This window comes from Zeus faber, assembly GCF_960531495.2.
Source record: "Zeus faber genome assembly, chromosome: 15".
Taxonomy (NCBI): Eukaryota; Metazoa; Chordata; class Actinopteri; order Zeiformes; family Zeidae; genus Zeus; species Zeus faber.
Genome location: NC_137194.1, coordinates 15,932,861 through 15,959,773, shown reverse-complemented (window position 1 = coordinate 15,959,773; position 26,913 = coordinate 15,932,861). Strand labels below are relative to the sequence as shown.

The 26,913-nt window shown below is 47.1% G+C and overlaps 2 protein-coding genes across 2 annotated transcripts in view; both read left to right on the top strand.

The window, feature by feature from the left end:
* Positions 1-15,565, top strand: part of LOC307241155 (arf-GAP with coiled-coil, ANK repeat and PH domain-containing protein 3-like) — a 55,203-nt gene extending 39,638 nt beyond the window's left edge. Inside the window, exons 11-25 of the mRNA XM_080015189.1 lie at positions 2,716-2,828; positions 3,180-3,231; positions 3,664-3,764; positions 4,369-4,480; positions 4,629-4,837; positions 6,063-6,132; positions 7,239-7,333; positions 7,440-7,657; positions 7,804-7,893; positions 8,169-8,258; positions 8,800-9,026; positions 10,441-10,550; positions 10,725-10,835; positions 10,932-10,993; positions 13,975-15,565. Coding sequence (XP_079871315.1) covers positions 2,716-2,828; positions 3,180-3,231; positions 3,664-3,764; positions 4,369-4,480; positions 4,629-4,837; positions 6,063-6,132; positions 7,239-7,333; positions 7,440-7,657; positions 7,804-7,893; positions 8,169-8,258; positions 8,800-9,026; positions 10,441-10,550; positions 10,725-10,835; positions 10,932-10,993; positions 13,975-14,081 — 1,767 coding nt within the window. The 3' untranslated portion in view covers positions 14,082-15,565. The remainder of the gene's footprint in view (positions 1-2,715; positions 2,829-3,179; positions 3,232-3,663; positions 3,765-4,368; positions 4,481-4,628; positions 4,838-6,062; positions 6,133-7,238; positions 7,334-7,439; positions 7,658-7,803; positions 7,894-8,168; positions 8,259-8,799; positions 9,027-10,440; positions 10,551-10,724; positions 10,836-10,931; positions 10,994-13,974) is intronic.
* A 1,430-nt stretch (positions 15,566-16,995) lies between these two features.
* On the top strand, positions 16,996-26,765 carry hipk1a (homeodomain interacting protein kinase 1a; the record flags this gene model as incomplete). Its single annotated transcript, XM_080015245.1, has 15 exons — positions 16,996-17,847; positions 18,279-18,652; positions 21,183-21,306; positions 21,456-21,575; positions 21,793-21,879; positions 22,006-22,187; positions 22,376-22,526; positions 23,001-23,205; positions 23,297-23,415; positions 24,018-24,169; positions 24,317-24,469; positions 24,560-24,733; positions 25,326-25,528; positions 25,594-25,727; positions 26,322-26,765. 15 exons carry the CDS (start codon positions 16,996-16,998, stop codon positions 26,763-26,765), a joined length of 3,474 nt encoding a protein of 1,157 aa, XP_079871371.1.
* Positions 26,766-26,913: the final 148 nt, after the last annotated feature.

Sequence of the window (26,913 nt, the reverse complement as noted above, 5' to 3'; positions counted from 1 at the left end):
GTAAGTTGTGAGGTGGGGGCCCCCATGGATCAGGCTTGTTCCATCACATCCCACAGATGCTGTATTGGATCGGACCCTAACCCCAGCAATCCACATGATATGATGTACAAGAAAACGTGATTCATCAGACCAGGCCACCTTCCATTGCTCCATGGTCCAGTTGTGATGCTCATTTGCCCATTGTAGGCGCTTTCTGCAGTGGACAGGGGTCAGCGTGGGCTCTTTTACCGGGCTGCTAGCCTGGTCAAAGAGCTAGGCAGCTCCATACGCAGCAAGCTGCGATGCACTGTGTGTTCAGACACCTTTCTATCATAGCAGCATGAACTTTTTCAGCAATTCGTGCTACAGTAGCTCTTCTGTGGGATCCGACCAGACAGGTTAGACTTCGTATGCCATTGTAACAAAATAATCGCTGTTATTCACTTCACCTCTCAGTGGTTTTAATGTTGTGGCTGATCGGTGTATAATTCAACCATAGCATAGAAAAATAAAACAAACCTCTTGAGAGTTTTTCTAGCGTTAAATGGCCATTGTGCACCAGGTGCGTTCAGGATTACAGGAAGCCTTAAGTCCTTCCAGCCGGGGGTGAGTGCCCAGCAGACGATCGCCCACAGCTCAGGATCCTAGAGACAATAGGTGAAATGTGTTGCAGCAGACTGCGCTACCAGCGCTGCCAACTCAGTACCAGGTGGTCGAAAAAACCAGGGCGTCCTCCTAAATGTAATTTGCTTGTTCTATCCTCTCACTGCCGGCTGTTTCAGCGGAGCGGCACGATTGACTTATTTGTGCCAAACATTTGGTTGGATGTCTCCATGTCCCCCGCCCGCTCAATAATTTACCCACGTTCAACTTGTATCGCTGTGATGTGGGAACCATGAAACATAGATGATCTTTGTTGGGCATGAGAAAATGTAGAGTACCAGTGCAGCTTGTGTTCATAATGTTGTATTCTCTGAACCACATACCTGATCTATCGGTATCTGTATATCCATCTTTCATATGACTTTTGAACCCCTTGAAGGTAAGAGTTATCTTCTTCAGGGAAAGATTTGGTGTTGATTTGACAGAGACGGGAGAGAATCTCTCTTCGTGGCTACTGTTTTTCAGTGGGGACTAATAAAAGCTTCAAGTGGGTCCGCCTGCTAAATTCCTTTCAGGGTGAACGGACCCCCGCCCCTCTTTCTTGAATGAGGGAGGTGTGTTTCCAGAAAGTTGTAAAACGAAAAATGACTAGTCTGCATAACTTGGGGGTGGGGGCGGTCCGGAGCAGCCACGCAGTGGGACGAGGGCCGTTGCCAATCTCTGTACTGGTGGTGCCAGGGACGCTCTGGGCAGCTGTATGGTAATCAGCTCTAATCCAGAGCCTGGTAGGCGGGGGCTGCACATGTCAGCGGAGGAATCACACAACGCCCTTACCCTTCCTCCACAAGCGCCAGAGCGTTTGGAGAGCGGGGATGAGAGCTGTGAAATGCTCGTAGTCAATACTCTGTCACTCTTGCACTGGGTTTTTTTTTTCCATCCTTTAACCGTTCCTTTTTGTTCGTCTGACTTTTCTACTCGTTTTGATGTTGTTGGAATACACCAAGCGTTTGAAAATGAAGATTTTCGGGCGCTGGGACCACACTCTGGTGGGTTGATCTGCCTTGTTTGCTGTTGCTATTTGTTTTCGATGTTTTGCCGGGGCTATAAATACAACCTGATATAAATACTTTTAAAAGGTTTTAGGAAATAAATGTTGAAAACACAATTTATTTCACTCTCTCCCTCTTTTATTTCATGTAAAACCTTTGGTGCAAGTGTTTGGTGGTCGGCTGGAGAACTTCTATATGTTGCATTTTATGTATGTCAAAAAGGAAAGGGGGTTGGAGAAGTATGTTTTGTCATTATTCAGACATTTAGTGGTATTAGTTTACAGTGTACATAGAAGTGGTATTAGGTATCAGTCGCTTTTGTAAAACAAGTCAAGATAAATTCATAAATGGCCTCCAGCTGCCGTTATCAGATATTACATGTTTCAGATAAAGCTTTACATTAAAACCTTTCTTTCATTTGAGCATGCACTTTGAATTGCCTATGGTTGGAAATTGTGGTTGCTCTATGAATAGAACCGTTGTTGTATGTCCTATAACTCGTTCTGACACCAAATGCCCCGGTTTATTTAACATTAAACCTCCAACTCCAGTAGCGGCTTGTGTTTCCGTGTTTAAGAGCCTCTAAGCGAAGCTGTGAGTCCTCTCACAGCTCTGGGCTCTGAGCCTTTCAGTAGCCCCGTCTTTCCTTTTCTCCTCCTTATAATTCTCAGGTGCCCGTTTTGACCTGAATCAAGTTGATTTATGTAATCGTTTGCGTCACTATCTGCCACGAGTTATGAAATGCCAGAGTGTATCACACAGAGAAATGAGATGCAACTCACATGCATACATGAGCGAGTACATGCACTTTCCTCATGAACGCACAATTTATGACGTAGTTCACTATGTACAGTGCGCTGCACATCCCAGCGCTACTAGCAGCGTATGGTCGGCGAACGTGAAGGAACATCTAATCCTACCAACAGAAAAGGGAAGATGCATGGGCTCTCATCTCTTTTTCTTCTTGGAAATCTTAGAAAGATTTTGCAATGAAAAGTCAGAACGCCGTCCGTCGATGGCTGTCTGTTAAACAAAGATTTGACGTCCAGGGTTTATCATTTCAGTGCTTCTCCTCCTCCTTCAGGATTTTTCCTACGATGACCCCAAGGCAGAGTTCAACGTGGACGCTCCCAACGGTGTGGTGATGGAGGGCTACCTGTTCAAGAGGGCCAGCAACGCCTTCAAGACGTGGAACAGGTAATAAGGCCGCCAGAAGGAAAGCCGCAAAATGACATTGTGGTGCGCTGGAGAGCATTGAAATGGAGTTCGGGGAGAGCTGTTGGAGGAACGTGGGATGGACCCATCACTCTTTGTCCGTCACGGGGTTGAGTGGTTGTGATGTGAAGCTATACGTTATGAAGCCTCTGATGGTCTGAATATTTGATTGCCAGATAAGGGAGAGAGAGAGCATTTCAATCAATGATTCACTTACTGTCCCTATAGCACTGGTGTATGTAGGACATTACACAACCTATGTGCGCTGACCCTTCTCATGGGAGGAGATAAATCTAGCATGTATGTTTAATCGCTCGCTCTCTTTCTCTCCAGGCGATGGTTCTCCATACAAAACAGTCAGCTGGTCTACCAGAAGAAGCTAAAGGTAAGTCCACATATCCTGTAGCTATCATTGGGTCCCCGAAGGGACGCAGGTTGGAGGAGGTTAAGTGCTGTGGTAATGGTGAGAGGGTGAGTAGATGGAGAAAATGGAGAACGCTGTGGCTCTTAAGATCATGTCAATCTGCTGCACGGAGATCCATCATCGCACACTCTGCTCACTCACCGCATGCCAACGCTGAAAAACCAAGCCCACCGAAAACAGCCAAGGGCATGAGTTTGGTTTCCTCTCTTATGCTGAAGTTTGTTTTTTCTCCCAAGGAATATTTTCCTCCTCAGTGATCTATTTTGGTCAAATTATGGGGATATACTGTATGTTAGCTATGGTTATGTTTAGCTATGCTAAATGCAAGCCAAATTCATAACTACTCCTCCGTCCCTTGGTGAGTAACTGAGACGGTCCACTGTTTTATTGCAGGATTCTCTGACTGTGGTGGTGGAGGACCTCAGGCTGTGCTCCGTGAAGCCCTGCGAGGACATCGAGAGAAGGTTCTGTTTCGAGGTTGTCTCTCCTACTAAGTAAGCCACTCAATAAATATTTATATTCTGTAGTTACAATGCAACGAACACTGGGTATTGGACAGGATCTCATGATTCAATTTCGATATAAAGGGTGACGATTCGATCCAATATTGATTCTATGCTATATCGATGAGACGGGTCATGGTGTGATTATATTGACATTTTGTACATACCGTAATGCAAAATGGTTAAATGAAATATTTCAATAAATTTGTGACGGTGTTTAATTGTAATAGAAAATGGTTGCATGACGTCCAGACTAAGTATCAATATTTGAATTTTCTAGTCTATTTAGAAATTGAAACTATGGAATTGAATCATTTTTTTAACCCAGCCCTATTAAGAAGCATACTTGCATAAAATATTTGGACTTTTATTACAGTTTGCTTCAATATACTGTATACTCTTTTTGTAGTAAATAACATTAGAGTGCTCAAACATGTCTGAATCCTGCTTGTATGTTTTTTGTATATATATTGTAATAATGTTAATGTAATATTATATTGATACACTTCATCCTGATTAAAAAAAAATAAATAAAAAAGGCCAGTGCCAGTCCAGTAAGTGATCCTTTGGGACTGATTTGTTCTCTGTCTTCTAGGAGCTGCATGCTGCAGGCGGAGTCAGAGAAGCTTCGTCAGGCCTGGATCCAAGCCGTTCAAGCTAGCATCGCCTCGGCATACAGAGAGAGCCCTGACACGTATTACATCGAGGTCTGTCACGGGAAACCATCGCAAAGTATTTTATTACAAGCAGCATTATTACTCTACCTGGGGTAGACTAAAACAGGACGATCTCTATGGGGGCTATACACAATACAAGATCCGAACCCTAACAGCTGGTTCTTTGCGTCCCCTCCAGCGTCTGGACAGGACGGCCTCCCCATCCACCAGCAGCATCGACTCGGCCAGCGAGCCGCGGGAGCGCACCGCGCGCGGGGAGAGCATCCTGCAGAGGATCCAGTGTCTCCCCGGCAACGAGCAGTGCTGCGACTGCGGCCAGGCCGACCCGCGCTGGGCCTCCATCAACCTGGGTGTCCTGCTGTGCATCGAGTGCTCCGGCATCCACAGGTACGCAGCGCTCAGAACTTGGTGGGTGGTTGATTGAGGAGAGGGGACTCCCTCTCAGATAGCCACCATATTGGATGGTACCAAGGCGTCCGGAAGAACCTTTGGACCGTTGATCGGCTGTTTGATTGATTGAATGATTGTTTGATTGGTTGGCTGGATGGTTGATATATAGATACATGGGTAGATAGTTGAAGCCTAAAACACACGTTTTAATCTGGTACAACAGACTTGAACGTGCGTAATCGCTAATGAATTTGGGCTAATGTCAATGACAGAAGCTCCTTTTCTGATTAACCTATTCATCCTCTTCTGTCATCTGCTGTGATATTTCCCACCATACTACCCTGATTAAAAAAAAAGTATGTATATATATATATATATATATATATGTGTGTCCTAATACAACATGGGATGAGTTGGAAAATATGAATCATAACTTGAATAAAACATAACAAAACCATTACAACTGTACAATGTGCAACTGTCCTTGCCTCGCTGCTCTACGTAGGCGTAGGCACACGCTGTCACACATGCTCCTAAATGGATTAAAGCGGCGCACTGTTTATTGGATCAGGCTGGCTTTGATTGAGGAATACCATTGAAGGAGGAAGGGAGAGAGGGAAGTGTAAAGATTTGGGAAATACTACCGGCGGGCAGTTCATACACAGGAGCCGTTGAATGTTGTGACGGTCAAGAGCCGAATCACTTATTTGGGACTGGCCGCTTCCATTACGTCACGCTGTTGCATCACCGGGGGTCGTTTTCGCTCGTCCGATGGGAATGTTTTTCCACCGGGAGTTGTTGCTGTTTACTCGGCTGGAGCAATTATCAAGGCTTATGTAATGACTGACGCCCCACATCACTATCCCAAAAAAGCATGCAATGAATATTCATGTTCCCTCGTTGGTCCTTTCTTCTCACATTGCAAACAGACGAGGGCCCCAAATATAAAATGGAGGAGGGGAGGAGCGCGGCAGGAACAGAACACATAACTTTTTTTTTTTTGGCGGTGGACCGCTTCTGTTGCTTGGTGACCAGACAGTTCCACCAGGGGAATGCTGCGATTTGCATGACATTGGGAGAAGCTCATTACCCCGATAATAAAGCCACAGTGATTTTTCCAGTGGCCTCCTCCACTATTCGCGTTCCTTTACCAAACAAAGCCAGACTATGTGTACATTTATTTTTCCTTTATTTTTTTCATCTTGTCTTCCTCTTCTCACAGGAGTCTTGGAGTTCATTGTTCAAAGGTGCGCTCACTCACATTAGACTCCTGGGAACCAGAGTTACTGAAGGTATGTTTCTGAAACGGCCTGTTACTGTATACTGTATATGCAGGTGATATTGTTGTATAGTTACGTGTATTAAAGTGTCAGTGTGTACTTGGTAGGGGTGTCAAGATTCTCTAAATTTGCGATGCGATCTGACTTTCGAGTTTAATGTTTTGATTCGATTTTCGATTTAAACATATATATATATATTTTTTTTTTTTTTTCCAGCACTGACTGCTTAAGCCCCTTTCACACGTAGTTCCCCGTAAATTAGAGGTAACCCATTCCGCACCGCTAGTGAGTTTCAGTATTCACACATACAGCTACATTCAGGTAAATTCCCATCTTGCACCTTTTCACACATGCCATGCTAATGCCGTGATAGATGGGGCGAGGGACAGTCATGCAGAATTCACCCAGTGCCGTCCCGGTCTGTACCCCCTGCGCCGGAGAGCGACAGACAGAGCAGCAGCACACGGAGCGATGCACGGACAAAGCTTATTCACTTGCACGAACAAAGAGGATGTATGCGGACGTAGCACGCAAATAAAAATAGATATGCCTATGAAATCCTGAAATAAATAAACAAGGTAATAGATATATAAATAAATGTAAATATAAATGAGTAAATATACGCCGGACCGACCGGGCGGAGACGGTGGTGCACCCGTGCCGCATGCAAGGTGGGGGCACCGCTTTTGGTGTTTCGTGAGACCCTCCGAATCTTATGCGAAGTTACCGTTTTTCAGGCACAAGTACCGTTAGTTGTTTTTTTTAAATCTTATTTTGAATGTTTTAAATAGGCTATTTTAGGAAAACAGTAAAGTTTTAAAAGGTTTTGAGTAGACCATTACAAAAAAAAAAAAATTCAATTTTTCTGTTGACATTAAGAACACAGAGGCATCTTCTTCCAACGCACACTGAATTTATTTGCCATTTCCCAATATGGTGGCCATGTCAGACAATATTACCCACAATAATAAGGGGAGAATCATGAACTTGCTTGTGATTTTGAAGTTCGAAATCGAACGCTCATTACAATCTATTTTCAATTTTGAATCGGAATCGTGACACCCCTACTGCTTGGTGTTGAGGCCTAATATCCATCTAACTAAGTCTGTTCACCGCAGTTAATGTGCGAGCTTGGAAACAGCGTCATCAACCACATCTATGAAGGTTCGTACCAACAGCAGGGTCTGAAGAAACCATTGCCCTCCAGTTCAAGGTAGGAATAAACATCACAAATCGGATTAAAAATAAAAATACAAATAAAAAGATAAAAGGCAATAATATCACAAGATCTGGCATTGTTTCCGCCTCACCCCATGTAGGCAGGAGAAGGAGGCCTGGATTAAGGCCAAGTACGTGGAGAAGAAGTTCCTGAAGAAGCTCGGCTCCACGGAGATTCTCATCAACGGCGAGCGCAAGGCGGAGCGGCGGTGGAGCGTCAAGAAGTGCCGGAGACACAACAGCGCCACCACGGTGCCCAAGACGCGGCGGAGATACCGGCACGAGCTGGGGAGCGCCTCCCCCGCCACCCTGTCCTCAGGTATCCCTCCAAGCTAAAGTGGAATGCGCGTGAAAGTTCCAGTCCATTTATCGGTGTCGATCTGAGCTGTTGTTGGAGGGGTTGTTCTATTTTGATTTTGTGTTTTTACTTTGACGTTCTCACTCCGTCTGTTGTTCCCTCCACAGCTGCTGCAAAGTTCCGCAGAGACTCCCTGTTCTGCCCGGACGAGCTGGACTCTCTCTTTTCCTACTTCGATACTGGATCTGGGCCCCGGAGTAAGTAGCTTGTTACGTTGAGATTTTGGGCCCCCTCGAATCATCAGTCAGTGCAGGGTCCGACAGTAATTGTTAGGCAAGATGAGAATTTTGAAATATGCATTATAATTATATCATTCAATTATAAAATGATTCGTATTCGGCAAGCATTTTGTCATTCTTGGCAACCAACAGCTGAGGCCCTGTGGTGTATTCATTGGTTCTACTAATTGTTGTGCTGGTCGGGGACAGTGGTAACTAACGTGTCCGTGGCTCGGCGTCTCCCGGTCCCGCAGGCCTGAGCAGCGACAGCGGGCTCGGCGGCAGCACCGACGGCAGCACAGACATCCTGGTGTTCGGCTCGGTGGTGGACAGCGTGACAGAGGGTGAGAACGTGTGGCGTCATCTTGAACTCGAATGTAAACTCTGATGTAAACTCGAATTTAAAAAAATATATATATATGTATAGGCCTACAAATCTTTAGGTGTCTAAATTAGTAGACACCGACTGTGGAAACTGTGCTTTGGCTTGTTTTTGATCTTCTAATTCTTATGATTAATGTTTTTGATTTTGAATCTTCTAATTCTTATGATTAATGGCTTGATTTTAATCTTTTATTCTCATGATTAATGTTTTTGAGTTTCATTATTGGTTAAATCTTTTACTTTCTAATGCGCTGTTGTACAGCACTTTGAGTTGCATTTATTGTTGGAAAGGTGCTATATAAATACATTTTTACTTACTTACTTACTTGAACGGTCCTTTGGGATGGTACGGGCTGGGCTGTACTGTACGGTGCGGTGATCTTTCTGACCAGGGAGATCCCTGCACTATGCCGTACACCCCAATGGAGCCCAAGGAAGTAGTTGAATCCATATTTCCATCTCCCTTTTTTTTACCCATGCGTGATTCCCTCGTCTTCTCAGAGTGCGAGGTGTCCGAGGACTCGAGCGGCGAGGCCGAGCTGGAGGCGGAGCCGGAGACGTCGGATCCGGAGGACGTGAGGGAGCTCCACCCTGGGGCGCTGCTCTACAAGGCCTCCAAGGCCCGAAACCTGCCTGCCATGGCGGAGGCGCTGGCCCACGGCGCCGACGTCAACCTCGCGAACGACGAGGACGAAGGGAAGACGCCGCTCATCCAGGCTGTGGTCGGGGTGAGTCAGTGGCTTTAACATGTCATCTTAATCACATCAGAGCGGTTATGCGAGCGGCCATCTTCAGTATTGGAGCCTCATAGAAATAAATGGACGGTCTCATTTCTATTCAAAACACTGCAACTTAAGTAAATTGTTAAATTTTTTTCAGGCAAATAGGCTTTATCTTTTACAACAGAAAATATAATCGTATGCCATCACAAAGCACCTAGATATCCTGTTGTACTGACGCTTTCATCTTACCTCATGCATCATCTACCGATATGCCCTTATTTGGAGTTCCACCTTGACCTATATGCCCATATATGGGTGGTATTTCTCAAGTTGCTCCAGGGCATGCACAAGGAATACAATATTAAATGCCTTCATTAAGGTGGACCTATTATGCTCCTTTCACCAAGTTAATTTATGGTCTCTGAGGTCCCCAAATATGTTTTTACATTTTTTTTGCCGAAAATACTACGCAGATTATGCATTTTAGCCATTATAACGTGCGTCCAATCCACCCTGTCTGGGCGTTTTAGTGGGAGGAGCCACCCTTCCGAGGCCCCTAGTTCTGTGAGCCAATGGCGTTTGAGCATAAGTTCCGCGTTCTTTGAGCCAATGGCGTTTGAGCATGGCTTCCGGGATTCATTCCATTTACCCCGTAACTTTCACCTCATCAGTCCACCAAAATCTGTTTCTGAACAAGTTTGAGGTGAGAAATAAGCAATCGAGTTGCTGAATCTTCACTCATAAGATCTACAAGGCCTCGTTTAAAAGTTTGTTCCGTCTTTCACCGCGATGTCCAGAGCAGCGCGGGGCTTAGAGCACCGTGGGATACGGCGAGGCTAGGGTCTTTTTTTTTTTTTTTTTTTCTTTCATTCAATTGCGGAAATGTCTGAAAATAATAATAAATACATCTACGGTTTTGTTTGGAGAAACGCAGAGGGGATTGCGGGCCACAGTCTACAGTGCAGTCAACCTAACGTGGACACACCAGAATAAATGTTTAAATACTTTCATTTTCCTCGTCCCTCTGGGTGGCGTTAGTCAGATGGGCGGGCGGTTCTAATTGGAATGTGTCTCAATGCTCTGTAGTACTGAGACACGAAGCTGAACGTCCTGTTTCCAGACCTGTTTTCTGAAACAGACAGCTCACAAAAAACTGACTGGGTGGCTTTTTATTTCACATTTTGTATGTAAGTAGACCCATCAGAGACCCCAAATGTATGTACCCAAGCACTTAAAAAGTGAGTTTTACATAATAGGTCCCCTTTAAGACATTGACATAGTACATAAAAAAATAAAATAAAAGGAAACTCCGGGGACCTCCACGGCGTGGCTCCACAGCCTTCATCACGAGTAGAAGTACTGAACCGTTACAATCATATGGTCTGTATCCTTCCCTCTAATTTGTCCACTTCAATCCCAGGGATCGCTATTAGCCTGCGAGTTCCTGCTACAGAACGCCGCTGATGTCAACCAAAGAGACGCCCGAGGGCGGGGACCCCTGCACCACGCCACCTACCTGGGACACACAGGGTGAGTGGCGAGGCTCGGCCGTGTTCCTCACGCAGTGTGCCACTCGGTGCGGTACATCCTTCACACTGTGTCTGCAACCTCCTCTGTGGCAGTCGACTGTCAATTCAGCAGACGTCCAAGGAAAGGAATCTGATGGGCGTGTGTGTGTGTGTGTGCGCGCGCGTGCGTTTCCAGGCAGGTGTGTTTGTTCCTGAAGCGGGGAGCGACGCAGAACGACGGCGACGAGGACGGCCAGGACCCGCTGAGCATCGCCGTGCAGCAGGCCAACGCCGACATCGTCACCCTGTAGGTTCCGTCCTCGCCCTCGCACAGAGACGTTTTTCCTCGTTTTTTTTTCCATCGACCCTTTTATTTATTCTCCTTACTCCGTCTCTCTTCCAGTCTGCGTCTGGCCCGGATGAACGAGGAGATGCGGGAGTCGGAGGGACCGTTCGGCCAGCCAGGTCAATACCCCAGCAGCAGCCCCACCGAGCAGCAGTATAAGAAATGCATCCAGGAGTTTATCTGCCTCAACATAGCGGAGTACTAGTACGAGAGGAGTCTATACTCGGCCATATCAGCTGCGGTCGGGGTCAAAGCACCGTCTTGTTTAAAACCCAAAAAAGAATCCGTAGACAGAGCAGATTAGCTCTCCAAGTCCCCACCAGTTCAGCTCCCGTCTCAGGAACCCTAAAAAGAAGCGAGCGCTACGACGCTCCTCAATGATGTCACACTGGGACACTCGACCCCTCGTTCCAAGATGGCCGAACCAACCGTGTTTAGCACTGATGTCACGTGAGGTACAAATTCACTGCCGGGAAGAGTGTCCCCCCCCCCCCCCTCCCCCGCATACAGGGTTTCTGTACATTAAAACGTCAACCTATTATTCTTTAGAGCTTGATGAGAGACTAAACAGGGGAAAGGTTTCTTAATTTGGTATCGATCTGTCGTTTCCCAGACCAAGGGTGCTCTGAACCAAAGACCCGCCATGACTCGTCAGCGTCAGTTTCTAACGCTCCGTTTCCCCGACGGCGATCCGGGTTAAATGATAAACTCGAACCTGCTATCCAAGAGGTGCTAAAGTCCTTCATCAGCGGAGGTGTTTTGACAAAGCGTAGCCAAATTGGGGGCCGGGCGTTAGCGCAAACTAAGGAAGAAGAAGCGTCATTACTCTGAATTACTTTATTTGTCTTGATGGAGACCATTTTGAGGCAAAGCTTTTTTGACGCAAAAGTCTAAAAGCTACGATTATGCACTTTTTCCTACCAACAATCGTTTGAACTTCTGTCTTTATTGTAGTCGTCATGGTAACTCTCACTCAATAGGCTAGGTTGAAACGCGTTTGTTTTTGTGTTTTTATTTATGATGAAATGCCCAGAGCAATAGTGCAATGACCGTTTGAATACGGATACTCTGTATTTTTTTGTATTACCTTACGATCAACGATGCAGATGGTATTTTTTTATGCTGGATATATTTTGTTATTTTTGAGTTTTGCCGAGGACTCGCACCGTTAAACACCAGTATTTACACAACACTAATTCATAATTTCAATGCATGAAATGGAAAAAATGCTCTACAAACGGCAGAGGATTTTTTTTTTAGCAGAGAAAACTAAATTCAGTATTCAGTGTTGAGGTATTTGTTAATATTTGTTTATGGTACTCTGATGCATCATGAATTATATTGGATTTTTTATTGGTTTTCTTGTTCAAATACTGCATGGGTGGCTGTTGCCCTATTAACCAAGTATTCTAAAGCTGTCTTGCTTGTTTTTCTTCCTGTACTTTGTGTATGTGACATGACATGTCGTGCTGTTTAAAGATGTTAATAACTGCCAAATTGAGAATTGATAACTGTGCATTAACTGATGACTGTGTCACCAGAGCCGATATCTGTGGTTCGCCCGGTCAGACAGAAATGGACAGGAACCAATTCAACGGCCATGATTTCCACTGGGGAATTAATAAGACACTTCTTCTTTAAAAAAAAAAAAAAGGATATAACCGTTAACCTGGTGCTAAAACTGGACCAAATGGAAAACATAAATGTGGTCCCAACATTAGACTGTTGGAAGTTTTTAACATTTCAAGATTTCGGAAAAAAGTTTAAATGTTAACGTGTAAGGCCTTAACCCAAATACTATCCAGAGGTTTTATAGTGGGAATCATTTGCATTTAATGCTGAAAATTTATGTTTATATTTCTGCCTATCCGAGATACATCGTTGCACTTTGCAAGATATCAAAAAAAGGACTGTTGTATGCTTCCTTATGCTCGACTTGTTTATATTTTGCAGTACACAGTTGGGAGGCTAGGTTAGGTGAATTGGGAGACTAAACACCAACCCTTTTAAAAAGAATGATTCAATCCAGATGTGATCACTGAGCAAACCATGCTGATCAGATTAGCATGAAGCCGCAGGATTCCACGGTGTACAGTTTATCTGTGTCTGTCAATAGGTTGTAAATATATGTAAACTAAAAACTATTAACACTTCGACTGCTTGCTTCTAACATGCAACTCTGACCCTGTCCCTGTGCCCTTTCTGTTCCTGACTATATATCTGTACTTTCTCTTTTTCCTTTTAAATATTGTAAACGAACCCGTGTCTGAGTATTATCATCTGTGTATCCTAACACTTAATCCTTTGTACTTTTTAAGTTGAATCTACTTTTTGTTCGGTAACTCTTCCCCTGCTGTCTTCTCGAACGTTACTCAAAAAAATAAATAAATGGAAGATGTGACTTGAAGTAAGCTTTCTCTTTCACTTCTTGCTTTGCTTTGTCTTTTTCTTTTGTGCCTTTTCTTTACCTTTCCACTCCTAACGACATTAACAGCATTTCTAACTTTCCTCTGCTTGTGAAAACACTAATTGGGGCCAATTATCTCTAGTATGCACATCACCACATTATATTATAGATCAATCTTTTCAGACATTTGTGCGATCTTACAGTATCTCTTGTTGGAAAACAGATTGAGTTCGGTTGAACGTTAAGCTTCAGGGGCGATATCGCCGTCTGCCTGTTTAAAAAAAAAAAAAAAAAAAAAAAAAAAGGAACAGAACAGAAAGCAGAAAGATACTTGAAGGCCGGCACCCATTCCCATGCTCAGTCTACAGACACAGTGAATGACTGGAATGTTGATTCCCCCTTTTAATTAGTTAAGCTCAGGGATCTCTCCTAGGGCACAAAGGAGTTCAATTCGCCTTTGTTACGGCCATAGATACGGCTGTTGCCATGGTGACGAGGAGAGCAAAAGCCTCCGTATTTGGGAAATTGTGAGGGGCGAGGGGGGGCCTCTTCGTAAATATCAACGTTTGAACTTGTAGTATACTTTAACTCCGTATCAATATCAGAAACCGGTCGATGAGTTATTAGTTTTGCGCCATTTGATTGCTATCCCATCGTTTTCACCCTTTTCCCCCCGTCACTTTCCTTCATCAGGTGACGCCACGTACCTGGACATCTTCCGGGAGTTCTCCCACATGGCGTCGCACAACCCCGAAAAGCTGAAGCGCAGGAGTGTGCACTTCCGACACTCCTTCAGGTAGCGCCAACACCGCCCTGGAGAACGGATTTCTGCTTATACTTGAAAAAGTGCAGCGGCCACTTTGCCTGTTTTTGTTCCAATTGAAACAACTGGTCAATTTCAACACTCCCCCCCCCCCCCCCCCCCCTCCCAATCACAAATTATCTTTACCGACTTTACCCAAACTATATTAAATTCCATTCCTGTGTTGAAAACCACTCTTGTCAGTACGATGTGCACTAAATGGGAGAAACCTTATGAAAGTATATTGGAAAAAGGTCATTACAATGCAAGTCATTTCCCCGACTATAATGTGACACCGCCCACTAAACTCCCAAAGACTTGTTTTTTTGCAAATATGTCTTGTGCTTAAGTGGAGAGTGCTGTCCTCAAAAGGAGCCTTTTGGATGCTGTTTCCTGATTCTGAAGCCTTCAGTTGCTGCGTGACGTGTGTATTGTAAGGACTAAGCCCTAATGCTGTCCTCCGATCAGCCACTCGCAGTGTATTGTAATTAGAGATTAGTGACGTTTTGTCCTGAGGGGATTTGCTGGTCTCTTCCTCCCTAGGTGTTACATGGATTTTACCATTTTACTACAGTATGCCGGTTAATTAAGATTAAGAAAGAAAAAAAACAAACAAAAAAAAAAAACACCCAAGCACTTGACAATGATCTGTCTTCCTTGTATTTGATGTTTACTTTCGCACATTTCACCATGTGTTAGCTATGATCAGTTTGGTTATTTTTTTCTTGTTGTTGTTTTCAATTCATTGCAGGATTTACATAAATATTTTACACGGAGCTTGTTTTCTTTTACTACCGAGTAACGCATGCATTTCTATAATCAAACCCAAAGTCATTTCAAGTCAATTTTACAGATCAATTACAGTATATTGATCCGAAATGTTTTATCCTCATTTATCAACAGTCTTCGTTATATACTCAGTGTTAATCTCCTCATGGCTGGTGTATTATGTTTGGTTTTTACGGCTATGCTGGTATAGTCTTCATGGTATTTTGTTTCATTGTGCTCCAGTTTATATTTGGTTGTAGGTCATACGATGTGCAGATTGCAATGCTGATGTTGTATAGATGCTCTATGGGCATAAATGGTAATATATCTCAGCCAAGTGTTGTTGTTTATTTCACTGAAGGTTGAAATGGCCTCCACTGTTCACAGGGTCAGAGATATTGATGATGGTGCCAATCAATTACATCCATTATGTCGGACAGCAGCGCCATCTAGTGGTTGGATTCAAGCATGGGCGGTTGAAATCCCCCTTCATAAAAACACAATTCACCCCGGCATTACATTAAGGAAGAACAACCTTTTCATAACGTTTCATTGGGACATTTATTTTCGTAAATTCGGTGATTTTTGTACTCTTCAAGGTTTTGCTGACCACCGAGACATTTATTAAAGCTTTTTCAGAAATGTCTAAAGGGGGATTTTTTTTTTTTGTTTGTTTGTTTTTGGAAGAATAAACCAAACAATATACTGAGGAAAGCCATTGGTCATTATTGACTGTTTCTAGATCGTGATATGAAACTTTTTTTTTTTTTTTTTTTTTGTGAAAACTATAAACGTCAATGTCGATGACGTCACATCTCAGAAGAAAGTCAGCAGCGAGGTCAAGTTTACAAACACATGTGTAAAATACGTTAGAGATTAAAATGTCATAAATACAAAAATAAAATGAGACCACCTGGAAATAAATTAAAAACAAATTATAAATGATAATAAAATATAAAATAATAAAAACAAAACCACCGGACGCTAACTGTTTTATGTGGGAGGAAGTTAGGAATACCTTTTATTATTATTTTATTGAACAAAATTATACAAACAAGGTCAGCAAAAATTAGCAACCATATCGTAAAACATCCATAAACAAATACAAATAAAAAAAATAAAAAATTGAATCAACTAACGCTACGGTAATATTGCTCCTTTGGGTGACATCATCGCCTTTGCGCCAGCGCTGACGTCACTGCGCGGTGGCGTGACGTAAACCCGAGCTGAGTAGGAAGTACACGGCTGAGCCCGCACGGCCCGGTGGCGCGCGCGCGCGCTACGGAGGACTTCGCGCACGTGCCGCGCCGTACGAGCGCGAGCGGCCAGACGGGTGACGTCACTTCGTCCCGGACCGTGACGACGCGCGGATCAGCTGATCGTCGGTCAGCTGCGGGGAGACCGAGGCAGAATGACCAGGCCCTGATGTCACATCACATCGGTCGACGGCTTTCCATCCACACACACACACACACAGGTAGGAGGAACGTCACACACCCATCCCATAATGCTAGACGTGCGGGAATGCGTCGCCTGGCGCGGAGACCGTAAGGACGGATCAGCTGCTTTATAATAACGGGGTCAGAGCGGCAGGTGCAGCGCTGTTGGAATGGCTGCAGATCCAGCCGATTCCAAATGAAACGCGATGATGATGATGATGATGATGAGATCAGATGAGATCAGATGAGATCAGATGAGATCAGATGGCACTTTCATAATCCCTGGGGGTGGGGGTTGGGTGTTGCAGCAGGAGAAGTTGACAGAAAATGCCCCCCCAAAAAAATGTAAAAAAACGATAATTATATAAAATATTTACACATAAAGTCAACAGGGTGTAGCACAGGTGCAGGGTAGTTAATATACACATTCATACATATAAGGTATGAAATACACAAGTACAGTATATTAAATATCGACTGTATATAAAAGCAACGAAAGAGCGATAATACAAGCATCCGACTAAAAAAGGAAAAAACGGATAAAAGAGAAAACTAACACAACATAATTAAAGGCAATAACAGGCCTACACACTCAAACACGGCGGGAATCAAACCCGCACCCGCTTTGGTCATTGGGACTCTGACCCAACTATAGAAACTCGATGAATCAATGTTCTAAATGACGTTGGACTCTGTCCCACAGACATGGCGTCCCAGCTGGGGGTGTTCTCCTCTCCGTCCGTCTCCTCCAGCGCCTACTCTCGCTCCAAGAGGCTGAAGGTGGAGGCCGCCGCCTGGGACACCAACCAGCCGGGGGATGGCGCTTACTACCAGCAGAGCCCTGGTCAGGGCTCCGCGGCGTCCGCCTCCAGCTCCAACGTAAACCTGGCGTACAGCAACAGCAACAACAACAACAACAACAACAACAACAACAACAGCGCCTCCTCCTCTGCCCAGTCGCACCCGCCGCCCACCGCCCCGGGCTCCCGGGAGCAGACGGTGGTGCGGGCGGCGGACAGCACGGGGAGCCTCCGCGGTCCTCCGTCGTCCGCCTCCTCGTCGTCCTTCTCCAGCCGCCGCGTCAAGGACGCCGAGTCGTCGTCGCAACCGTGCGACCTCTACCACAAGCAGTACAGCCTGAAGCGGAAGAGCGAGGAGGTGGACAGCAGCGACAGCGTCCAGATCCTGGAGGAGCTCTCCGTGCCTGTTATCGCCAACCGCATGGGTGGCGGTGGTGGCGGTGGTGGCGGTGGTGGCGGTGGTGGCGGCGGCGGCGGCGGCGGCGGCGGCGGCGGCGGCGGAGGCACGGCCACCACCCAGTCCTTGGCCCACTCCACCTCTGCTGCCAAGAGCAGCAGCTCCCACAGCGAGGGGGACTACCAGCTGGTGCAGCACGAGATCCTCTGCTCCGTGTCCAACAGCTACGAGGTGCTGGAGTTCCTGGGCCGCGGCACCTTCGGCCAGGTGGCCAAATGCTGGAAGCGCGGCACCAACGAGATCGTGGCGATTAAAATCTTAAAGAACCATCCCTCCTACGCCCGGCAAGGTCAAATAGAAGTGAGTATCACTCCCTTAAAGGCCAAAATATCAATATGTCGTTATATAATATTGATATCGTGATACGAGACTGGATATCATCTGGGATTTTGTGTATGGTAATACCGTGACATAGTTAAATGTCAACTTTGAGGCGGCATTACTGTACGGTAAAGTAATGCAGCTTTCTGAACTTCATAGTCTGTTCTCATCTCTACCGATTTGGTCATAATATCCACATTACCAATGATTGTGTCTCAACTATTTCTTGTGTGAATATGTTGTGAAAGCACCAATAATCATCCACAAAATATCGTCAAATGATCAATTTTGAGGAATCGTATTGAGGTGTTGTACTCACATGTATGTTTGTTAAAGTTACTGATCACTTAGAACGTTCCTCATCTCAAACTTTGACTCTATCTTTGTTTCCCATGTCCGCCGCGCCGAAGGTGAGCATCCTCAGCCGGCTGAGCACGGAGAATGCCGACGAGTTCAACTTCGTCCGCTCCTACGAGTGTTTCCAGCACAAGAACCACACCTGCCTGGTGTTCGAGATGCTGGAGCAGAACCTCTACGACTTCTTGAAGCACAGCAAGTTCAGCCCGCTGCTCCTCAAGTCCATCCGGCCCGTCCTGCAGCAGGTGGCCACGGCCCTCATGAAGCTGAAGAGCCTGGGCTTGATCCACGCCGACCTGAAGCCGGAGAACATCATGCTGGTGGACCCCCTGCGCCAGCCCTACAGGGTGAAGGTCATTGACTTCGGCTCGGCCAGCCACGTGTCCAAGGCCGTGTGCTCCACCTACCTGCAGTCGCGCTACTACAGGTGAGTCGCCATTGGAACAAATGTGTCGTTGAATTGACTTGTGGAGCATGGAATGAAGATGAAGATGAGTGAGTGTCGCCTAGTCCAGAATGGCATGGCGTGGTTCGACAAATAATAGGGAAACTGGGTAGTATATACATTTAAAGCAGACATTCTCTATCTTGGTGTGCATGGTGGCACACCGCGCTCCGGCGGGTTATCTCCCGATAAGGGTCCTTTCTGTGTGGAGTTTGCATGTTCTCTCCGTGCTCACATGGGGTTCCTCCATGTAACATCAGTGAGGACCCCCACCAAAAACATGTAGAACAACTCTGGCAGTGGCTAGTTTGGCAGGCGCTGAACTAGAATGGAGAAGTAAGGCGACTCCTTCCCTCCACTAGTCTGAGGCTCCACCTTGGGCAAGTGATAGTACCCGCTTAGCCCCCGTGCCTTGGGTCACAGGCCGGGCGGGAGGACTGGCGGCCCTTGCCTGTACCTAGCCTCGAATGGACACTATGGATTGCTACACCCGAAACACAAAATCCTATACTTCCAGGGGCGGGAGTCCCCAGGAGCAACACAGTTGCGGGCACCCGTACGCGTCTGCCAGACACTGCGGCGGGACAGCGGAGCCAGCAACACTGCAGAGCTCCGGACCCTGATGCTGGACAGGATGGAGTGGAGGGCGGCGATTCAGTAGTCCCGAGTTGGTGTCAGCTAATCCCGCCCCCTCGCAATGCATCGGTGTTGCTGGATATACGCACGCGATCAAGACTGATATTTGATTGATATATTTTGAATTGAAGATTTCGATAAATAGGTTTGAAATATACCCTCATTTCTATATATATATATACACTGCTCCAAATTATTATGCAAATTGGATTTAAGTGTCCTAAACATTTCATTTTTTGTTTTTTTCGATTAAACTCATGGATGGTATTGTGTCTCAGGGCTCTTTGGAGCACCGAAATCAATCTCAGACACCTGTGATAATTAGTTTGCCAGGTGAGCCCAATTAAAGAAAAACTACTAAAGAAGGACTTTCCACAAGCCTCAAATAGTGCAATGCCTTGGACAAGGTATGAAAACATTAGATATTTCACGACAACTTAAGCATGATCATCGTACTGTGAAGAGATTTGTGGCTGATTCAGAGCACAGATTCAGCACAGACGGGTTGGTGCAGATAAAGGCAGAACGAGGAAGGTTCATGTCAGACAAATTCATGGGATTAAGAGAACAGCTGCTAAAATGCCGTTACAAAGCAGCAAACAGGTATTTGAAGCTGCTGGTGCCTCTGGAGTCCCGCCAACCTCGAGGTGTACGATCCTCCAGAGGCTTGCAGTTGTTTATAAACCTACTATTGGGCCCCCCCCCAACCAATGCTCACAAGAAGAAACGGTTGCACTGGGCCCAGAAATACATGAAGACTCATTTTCAAACAGTCTTGTTTACTGATGAGTGCGGTGCAACCCTGGATGGTCCAGATGAATGAAGTAGTGGAGGGTTGGTGGATGGCCACCATGTCCCAACAAGGCTGCCGGAATCATGCTGAGAGAGCTGGTAGGCCCCTTTAGGGTTCCTGAAGGTGTGAAAATGACCTCGGCAAAGTATAAAGAGTTTCTGACCATGGTACAAAAAGAAGAACCGTGCCTTCCGTAGTAAAATCATCTTCATGCCTGACAACGCACCATCTCATGCTGCAAAGAACACCTCTGTGTCACTGGCTGCTGTGGGCATACAAGGAGAGAAACTCGTGGTGTGGCCCCCATCCTCCCCTGACCTCAACCCTACTGAGAACCTTTGGAGCGTCCTCAAGCAAAAGATCTATGAGGGTGGGAGGCAGTTTGCATCAGAACAGCAGCTCTGGGAGGCTGCTCTGACATCCTGCAAGGAAATTCAAGCAGAAACTCTCCAAAAACTCTCAAGTTCAATGGACGCAAGAATTGTGAAGGTGATATCGAAGAAGGCTCCTATGTTCACATGTAACTTGGCCTGTTAAGATGTTTTTGATTGAAATAGCTTTTGATTTCAGTAAATATGACCTCCTCATGCTGCACATTCAACAAACGACCATTTTCGGTTCTTTACAACCTTTAAAATGTTTTGAAACTCTGTTGTGCATAATCATTTGGAACAGTGCATTTTTTTATTTTTGAAAGAAATACTGTTATCATTGGGAGGGTTGTTTGATTACATTCGATTTATACCCTAATGGTTGATGACTCGAAAATTATACTGACTGTCATTTGCATCGACTATTTAGGAAAATCTGAGGAAAAGATCATTTGCATAATAATTTGGAGCACGGTGTAAACCTTTTGGAGCTCCCTCCATGCTCTATGCTGCGATACTGAAATTACTCAAAATATGCATTGTGGAATATTTGCACAACACGTGAATCATAATGCATGGAATTAGTGGTGCCGGCTTCTAAATCGTAATAAAATGGGAAAACAAGAAGAAAGGTTTTCACGCTTGCAAATTGCCGTTGCCCAGAGACCTCAAAACGTTTCGTCGGCGTTTGTCACTTTGCCTTTGTTCGCAGAGCTCCCGAAATCATCCTGGGACTTCCCTTCTGCGAGGCCATCGACATGTGGTCGCTGGGCTGCGTCATCGCCGAGCTGTTCCTGGGATGGCCGCTCTATCCCGGAGCCTCCGAGTACGATCAGGTCAGGCTCAACAGACCAAGTGAAAAGTGCTCTACCTCGCCCTGTCACGGATGCTGGGATGTTGCCGCCGGGCGGGGGAGACAGGTGAAAAAAAAACGTGTTTTTTGAAACGCTTCAAACGCCCGTTGTTGTGTTTGCCCTGCTGGCAGATCCGCTACATCTCCCAGACGCAGGGCCTCCCAGCAGAGTACCTGCTCAGCGCGGGAACCAAGACCAGCCGCTTCTTCAACAGGGGCCCGGACGCCAGCTACCCGCTCTGGAGACTCAAAGTGGGCGGCTTTGTCTGAACTTTCTCACTTAAGCCTTTTGTATAAAGTGAAACAAGCTTGTAATAACACTGCAATAATCCAGGCGTCTAGGCATAACCCCTTCGTCGTTATCCGTGTCCACACTGTCCATCCCCTACAGAAGCATCCCATCTATATTCATATTTCTATTTTTACCCAACGCGCGCGTCCTTCACCGTTTTTCGTTTTTTTTCGCCAGACACCCGCTGAGCATGAGGCGGAGATGGGGATCAAGTCAAAGGAAGCGAGAAAGTACATCTTCAACTGTCTGGATGATATGATGCAGGTGACGAGGTTCACGCGGGAAATTACACACGACGGCCGCGCCGCCGCCGCCGCCACCGCCGCCGCCCCTCGCTCGGCGTTCACCTTTTTGCCTCTCCCTTCCCCCCCTTTCGCGTCTCCGCTGTAGGTGAACATGACGAGCCTGGAGGGCACCGACATCCTGGCGGAGAAGGCCGACCGGCGGGAGTTCATCGACCTGCTCAAGAAGATGCTCACGCTGGACGCGGACAAGCGCGTGACGCCCATGAAGACCCTGAACCACCCGTTTGTCACCATGACCCACCTGCTCCACTTCCCCCACAGCTCACAGTGAGTGGGCCGACGTGTCGCTCTGTTCCGGAGGATTCACAGCATTTGATGGTTCTTTACAGGCAACCATCATCATCAAGTGACAATGCAGCATTTTCCCGAACCCAGTCAACACACAGAGATGTTTTTCCGCAATGAAACATTTCGTCATTAGGTTCTGTGTTCTCTCGATTTTTTTACCTTCACAGCGTCAAATCCTGCTTCCAGAATATGGACATATGCAAACGCAGATGCAGCGCCTTCGAGAACGGGAAGAATCTGTTCGCCGGCAACGGCGCCCCGGGCGCGGCCGCCAACCTGACCGTGACGTTCAGTAGCCAGCTCAACCAGCACAGCCAGGTAACACTGACGACATGTGTTGGGATTTGCGGATGTAGGAGGAGATCAAATCGGATTTCTAGTTTTAATGTTCGGGAAATTACCCTGTGTTGCATGGGACGTCGGGGATTTTGATATTGATGTCCGCATTCGTCTCTTAAAGTCTTCCGCTGTAGTTCCTATATACCACCACAAGATGGCGCCACTAACTGCTGTTAGCGAGATCAAATGGGAGGAGTGATTATTAACGGTCATTTTTAAGTCAGTATTCCAGCATTACTGTCGCTATTCACCAATCACAATCGAGTGTTCCACAAAGGTCTGTAATAGGTATTGATTCATTGAATGTTATCCTAGATATACTGCAGCATATGAAGTACAATAGTAAATACTCTAGGGAATGATCTGTTATCATGTTTGGCTTTTTTCTGACGACGACCTAATCATTTTGAACACGTTGGTGCCGTGTCTTGCTCTTGCCGCCTCGACCTTCAGATAGCCTCCACCGGAGGCCAGTCGCTGTCCCTGAGCAGCAACGTCCCACTGCTGAACTACCAGCCCGGCCTGTACCAGCAGGCCACCATCAACATCCCCGGCCTGGCCCAGCAGAGCGTGCCCCTGCAGACCAGACCCGCCCAGCTCTGCGCCCAGACCGAGCCCTTCCAGCAGACCCTCATCGTCTGCCCGCCGACCATCCAGGGTGAGAGGCCTCGCGGAGCTGCTGTTTGTGAAGGTGTCTCAGGCCCAAACAGTCTCTGTATACAATTTATTTATTTTTATTTCTTCTCCAGGTCTCCAGACCTCCAACAAGCACTCTGGTTACCCTGTGAGGGTGGACAACTCGGTGCCCTTGGTTCCACAGAACCAGTCCTCCCAGCCGCTGCACATCCAGCCCGGGATGCTGGCACAGGTAGGAGGCGCACATCTGCTTCGGTACATGCCATGTTATGGGAACCTTTAAGGACCTTCTTATTCAACAATACGATGAAATATAATGTACTGTGTATAGCTGATTCTATATTGTGATTCTTTCAGCATCATCTTTTTGTTGGTATTCAACTTTTTACACAATATTGCCTCTGTCCTTGCTTTTGCCTCTCTCCTTGAAGGAGACTGAGGATGTCAGGGCATGTCTGCTTTGCGTTCGGAGACTTAGCAGACTGAATGGAATGCCGCTGTTTTCTTTTCAGCTGCTTCCCTCGGCTTGCTCTGGCATTCTGCGACTCTCTGTGACGCTTCAGCACGATGCTTCCTCTGCATTGTAATAGATTTGGGACCGAGACGTAGGCTGGGCATTATCTGGAGTTTGGTTTAGCCTTTCAGTGTTCCAGTGGTCGGTTTCAAAGTCACTTACTTGTGCCAATAAGTTTTTTTTTTTTGCAAGTCCTTCGATAGAGCATTTTGTCTCGTGCTTTCATTGAAACTGTGCCAAAGCGCTGCTGCGGTTCTTATGATGGTTGTATTTTTTGCTGATGTTTCTATGTCTGTGTGTCCATCCGTGTGTGTGTGCAGCAGGGTTGGCCAGCTGGCACCCAGCAGATCCTCATCCCTTCCTCCTGGCAGCAGATGCCGGGCATGGCCATTCACAACCCGAGCCAGGCCGTGGTTCCTGACTCCCCCATGGGGGCGCCGCTTCCTGACGGCCAGCAGAGTTCCAGCTGGAGGTGAGCTTTGCCCGAGGGCCCCTCTCGGCTAATTCTTTGGACAGTCATCACACACACGGTCCGTTTCACTGCATGGCATCGAGAGCGGCCGCGATGTCTACAACTCCAAATGTTTCAATTTGTTTCAACCGTTTCCACCTTTTCCAGGGGTCGTCACGCCAACCAGTACGACGGCCTGGGCCATCAAGACTTGGGCTCGGGCCGCCACGCTGCTGGTCAGAACCAAAACTCGGCGGCCGCCCATTCCAGATCCCAGCAGGGCAAGAGGTCCAAAGCCCGACACGCCGACTGCAGAGCCAGGTGCGGCCAAACCCTGTCCGGTTTCATGCAGTCCCTCTGGACGGTCATTTTTATGTTTTGACATTTCTATTTCTTAACATCCCCCTCTAGGCCCGTGTCGCCGCTGCTGTCGACGGGATCCGTGGTTCACAGCGTTCCTGCTCCTGCTGCCGGCGATCGGTCCCAGCCCATCGTCATCTCCGACACGCCCAGTCCTGCGGTCAGCATCATCACCATCCACAGCGATTCAGAGGACGAGGACGAGAGGAAGTTCCCCGCTGCTTGGTGAGGACGTCTGCCAATGCTGCTTTATATTATCTGCTATTATTTTCTGCCTCATAGATCTGCGTCGAATAGCCGCCGTAGGTATGCCGTATGGGTCTGTGTCACGGGCGTGGCCCACAGAAGTCGCCGCCATGCCGCAGCTTACGCGCAAGTTTCCCCGCTACGTGTTTTCAGTGTTTCCGGGTCATATCCACCAACAGTGGGGGGGGGGGGGGGGGGGGAACAAAATGGAGCCGATGGCAGAGAGGCTTGCTGAGGAGGTTCTAAAATATGTCAATTCATATAATTATTACATTTATATTTCGTGGTGTGAAATATCCACATTCGGCATCTACGCGCGTGATCACCGCCGAGGAACCATTAATACAAGTGTAGACACCCACGCCGGCTATTTGACGGAGAACTATAAAACAGTCTTTAGAGTTTCGGAGATGCCACCCTGGACCTCACAACCTAAACATTGTAGACACATAAAATGTTTTGAACGTTTGTCATAGCCGACGATTAACGAGACTGTCCGAGGATATGACGTGTTGTAAATGAAGAAGCCAAACATCTGATTTCACCGTATAAACCTGTTTTGCTATTCCAGCTCCGGAACGAGCCAGCGGGCCAATGTGATCAGCTGCGTGACGGTGCACGACTCCCACGACTCTGACTCGTCCACCGGCAGCCCCCTGAGCCCCAAGGCCGCCTCGCAGCCCCCCAAGTCCCCCCTGGCCATCGTCATGCCCTCGGTGAAGAGCCAGCCTGCGGAGAGGGCGGCGCCACCGTCAGGTCTGGCTCTCCGGCCGCGTCGACGGGGCTCATCCCCTCGGTTCAGAAAGAGGCGACTCGTTGACGCTTTGTTTGATTTCCAGATCCGGCTGTGATTCATTCCGCGAAGTCCAAGAAGGGCTCGGTGCAGCAGGCCGACCAGTCCGCAGTGGACTCCAGCACCGACCGCCACCAACAGACCCCACCCGGCCGAGCTCAGCCCCTCAACCCGAGTCAGGTAACCAGCCAGCCGTCTATTATCGGCAAAATAACTCCTGACAGGATGATCAGTTCTTGTATAATCCTGAAGGGGTTATCGACAATGACCTGCTCATTACACGGCGCTACTCACTAAATAAATTAATACATTGAGCCGACATCTTGATTTGGCTTTATAACTAGTACGCCTAGTTGATGAACTTCCGCCAAGAAATATAGGTCACAACAATGTAGCTAACACTGCAGCAACTAGTGTACTATTGGAAAAATATTGCCCTACATGACTAACCCATTGATATCATGAAATCATGAAATGACACATGCTGAATGACACTTTGGGGAGTTTGATATCCATATCTGCGCTCGCCTCAAGTCTTCCATTGTAGTTCCTATGTAGCGACACAAGGTGGTGCCACTGTCTAGTGTTAGCGAGAGCAGGTAGGCGGCGTGATAGTGAATGAGTACTCCGCGATCAAGTCGATCAGAATGGAGTACTCCACACATGCACCTTATAAGGAAGAGCTTTTTATGTACATTGAACATTGGAACATACAAATCTGATCGACGGCTCATTTGCTTCAACTCAATTGAACTGTTGTCGTTTTTTTTTTAGGTCCAGCAGCCTGTGATGTCGTCGTCGGACGACCACCCGCTGGGCGGCGGCTGTCTGCGGCGGCAGCCGACATACCCGCCCGCCGTCCCCTCGCATCCGTCCCACCGGCTGCACGAAACCTCCATCTTCAGCTCCGCCCCCAACCTGTACGCCTACCCGGCGTCGGCGGCCCTGGCCTCCGTGTCCCAGGCGGTGGACCAGATGCAGCAGCACGGTGGAGGGGGCGGAGCCTCACGCCACGGCCGACCGGGCGGAGCCTACTCCTCCCTGGGGCTGCTGGGAGGCCACGCCTCCGGACAGTACAGCAACCACCTCCACCACCAGAACCAGAACCACCACCAGAGCCAGAACCACCTCCCACAGCAGCAGCAGTTGGGGGGACAACCTTTCCACCGTGCTAGCGCCGCCTACCAGCGGAAGATCAACCAGTACCCTTACCTGTGAAGAGACAGGTTTGGGATTCGGGCCAAACAGATCAGATGCCATAACAGCACAAGGGGGGGGGGGGGGGGGCGTGAGATTCTTAGTCTTCAAAGCTTTTAACCATCGTTCTTTTAAATGTTTGTTCCATGAAATCTATTTTTGGTCTGTT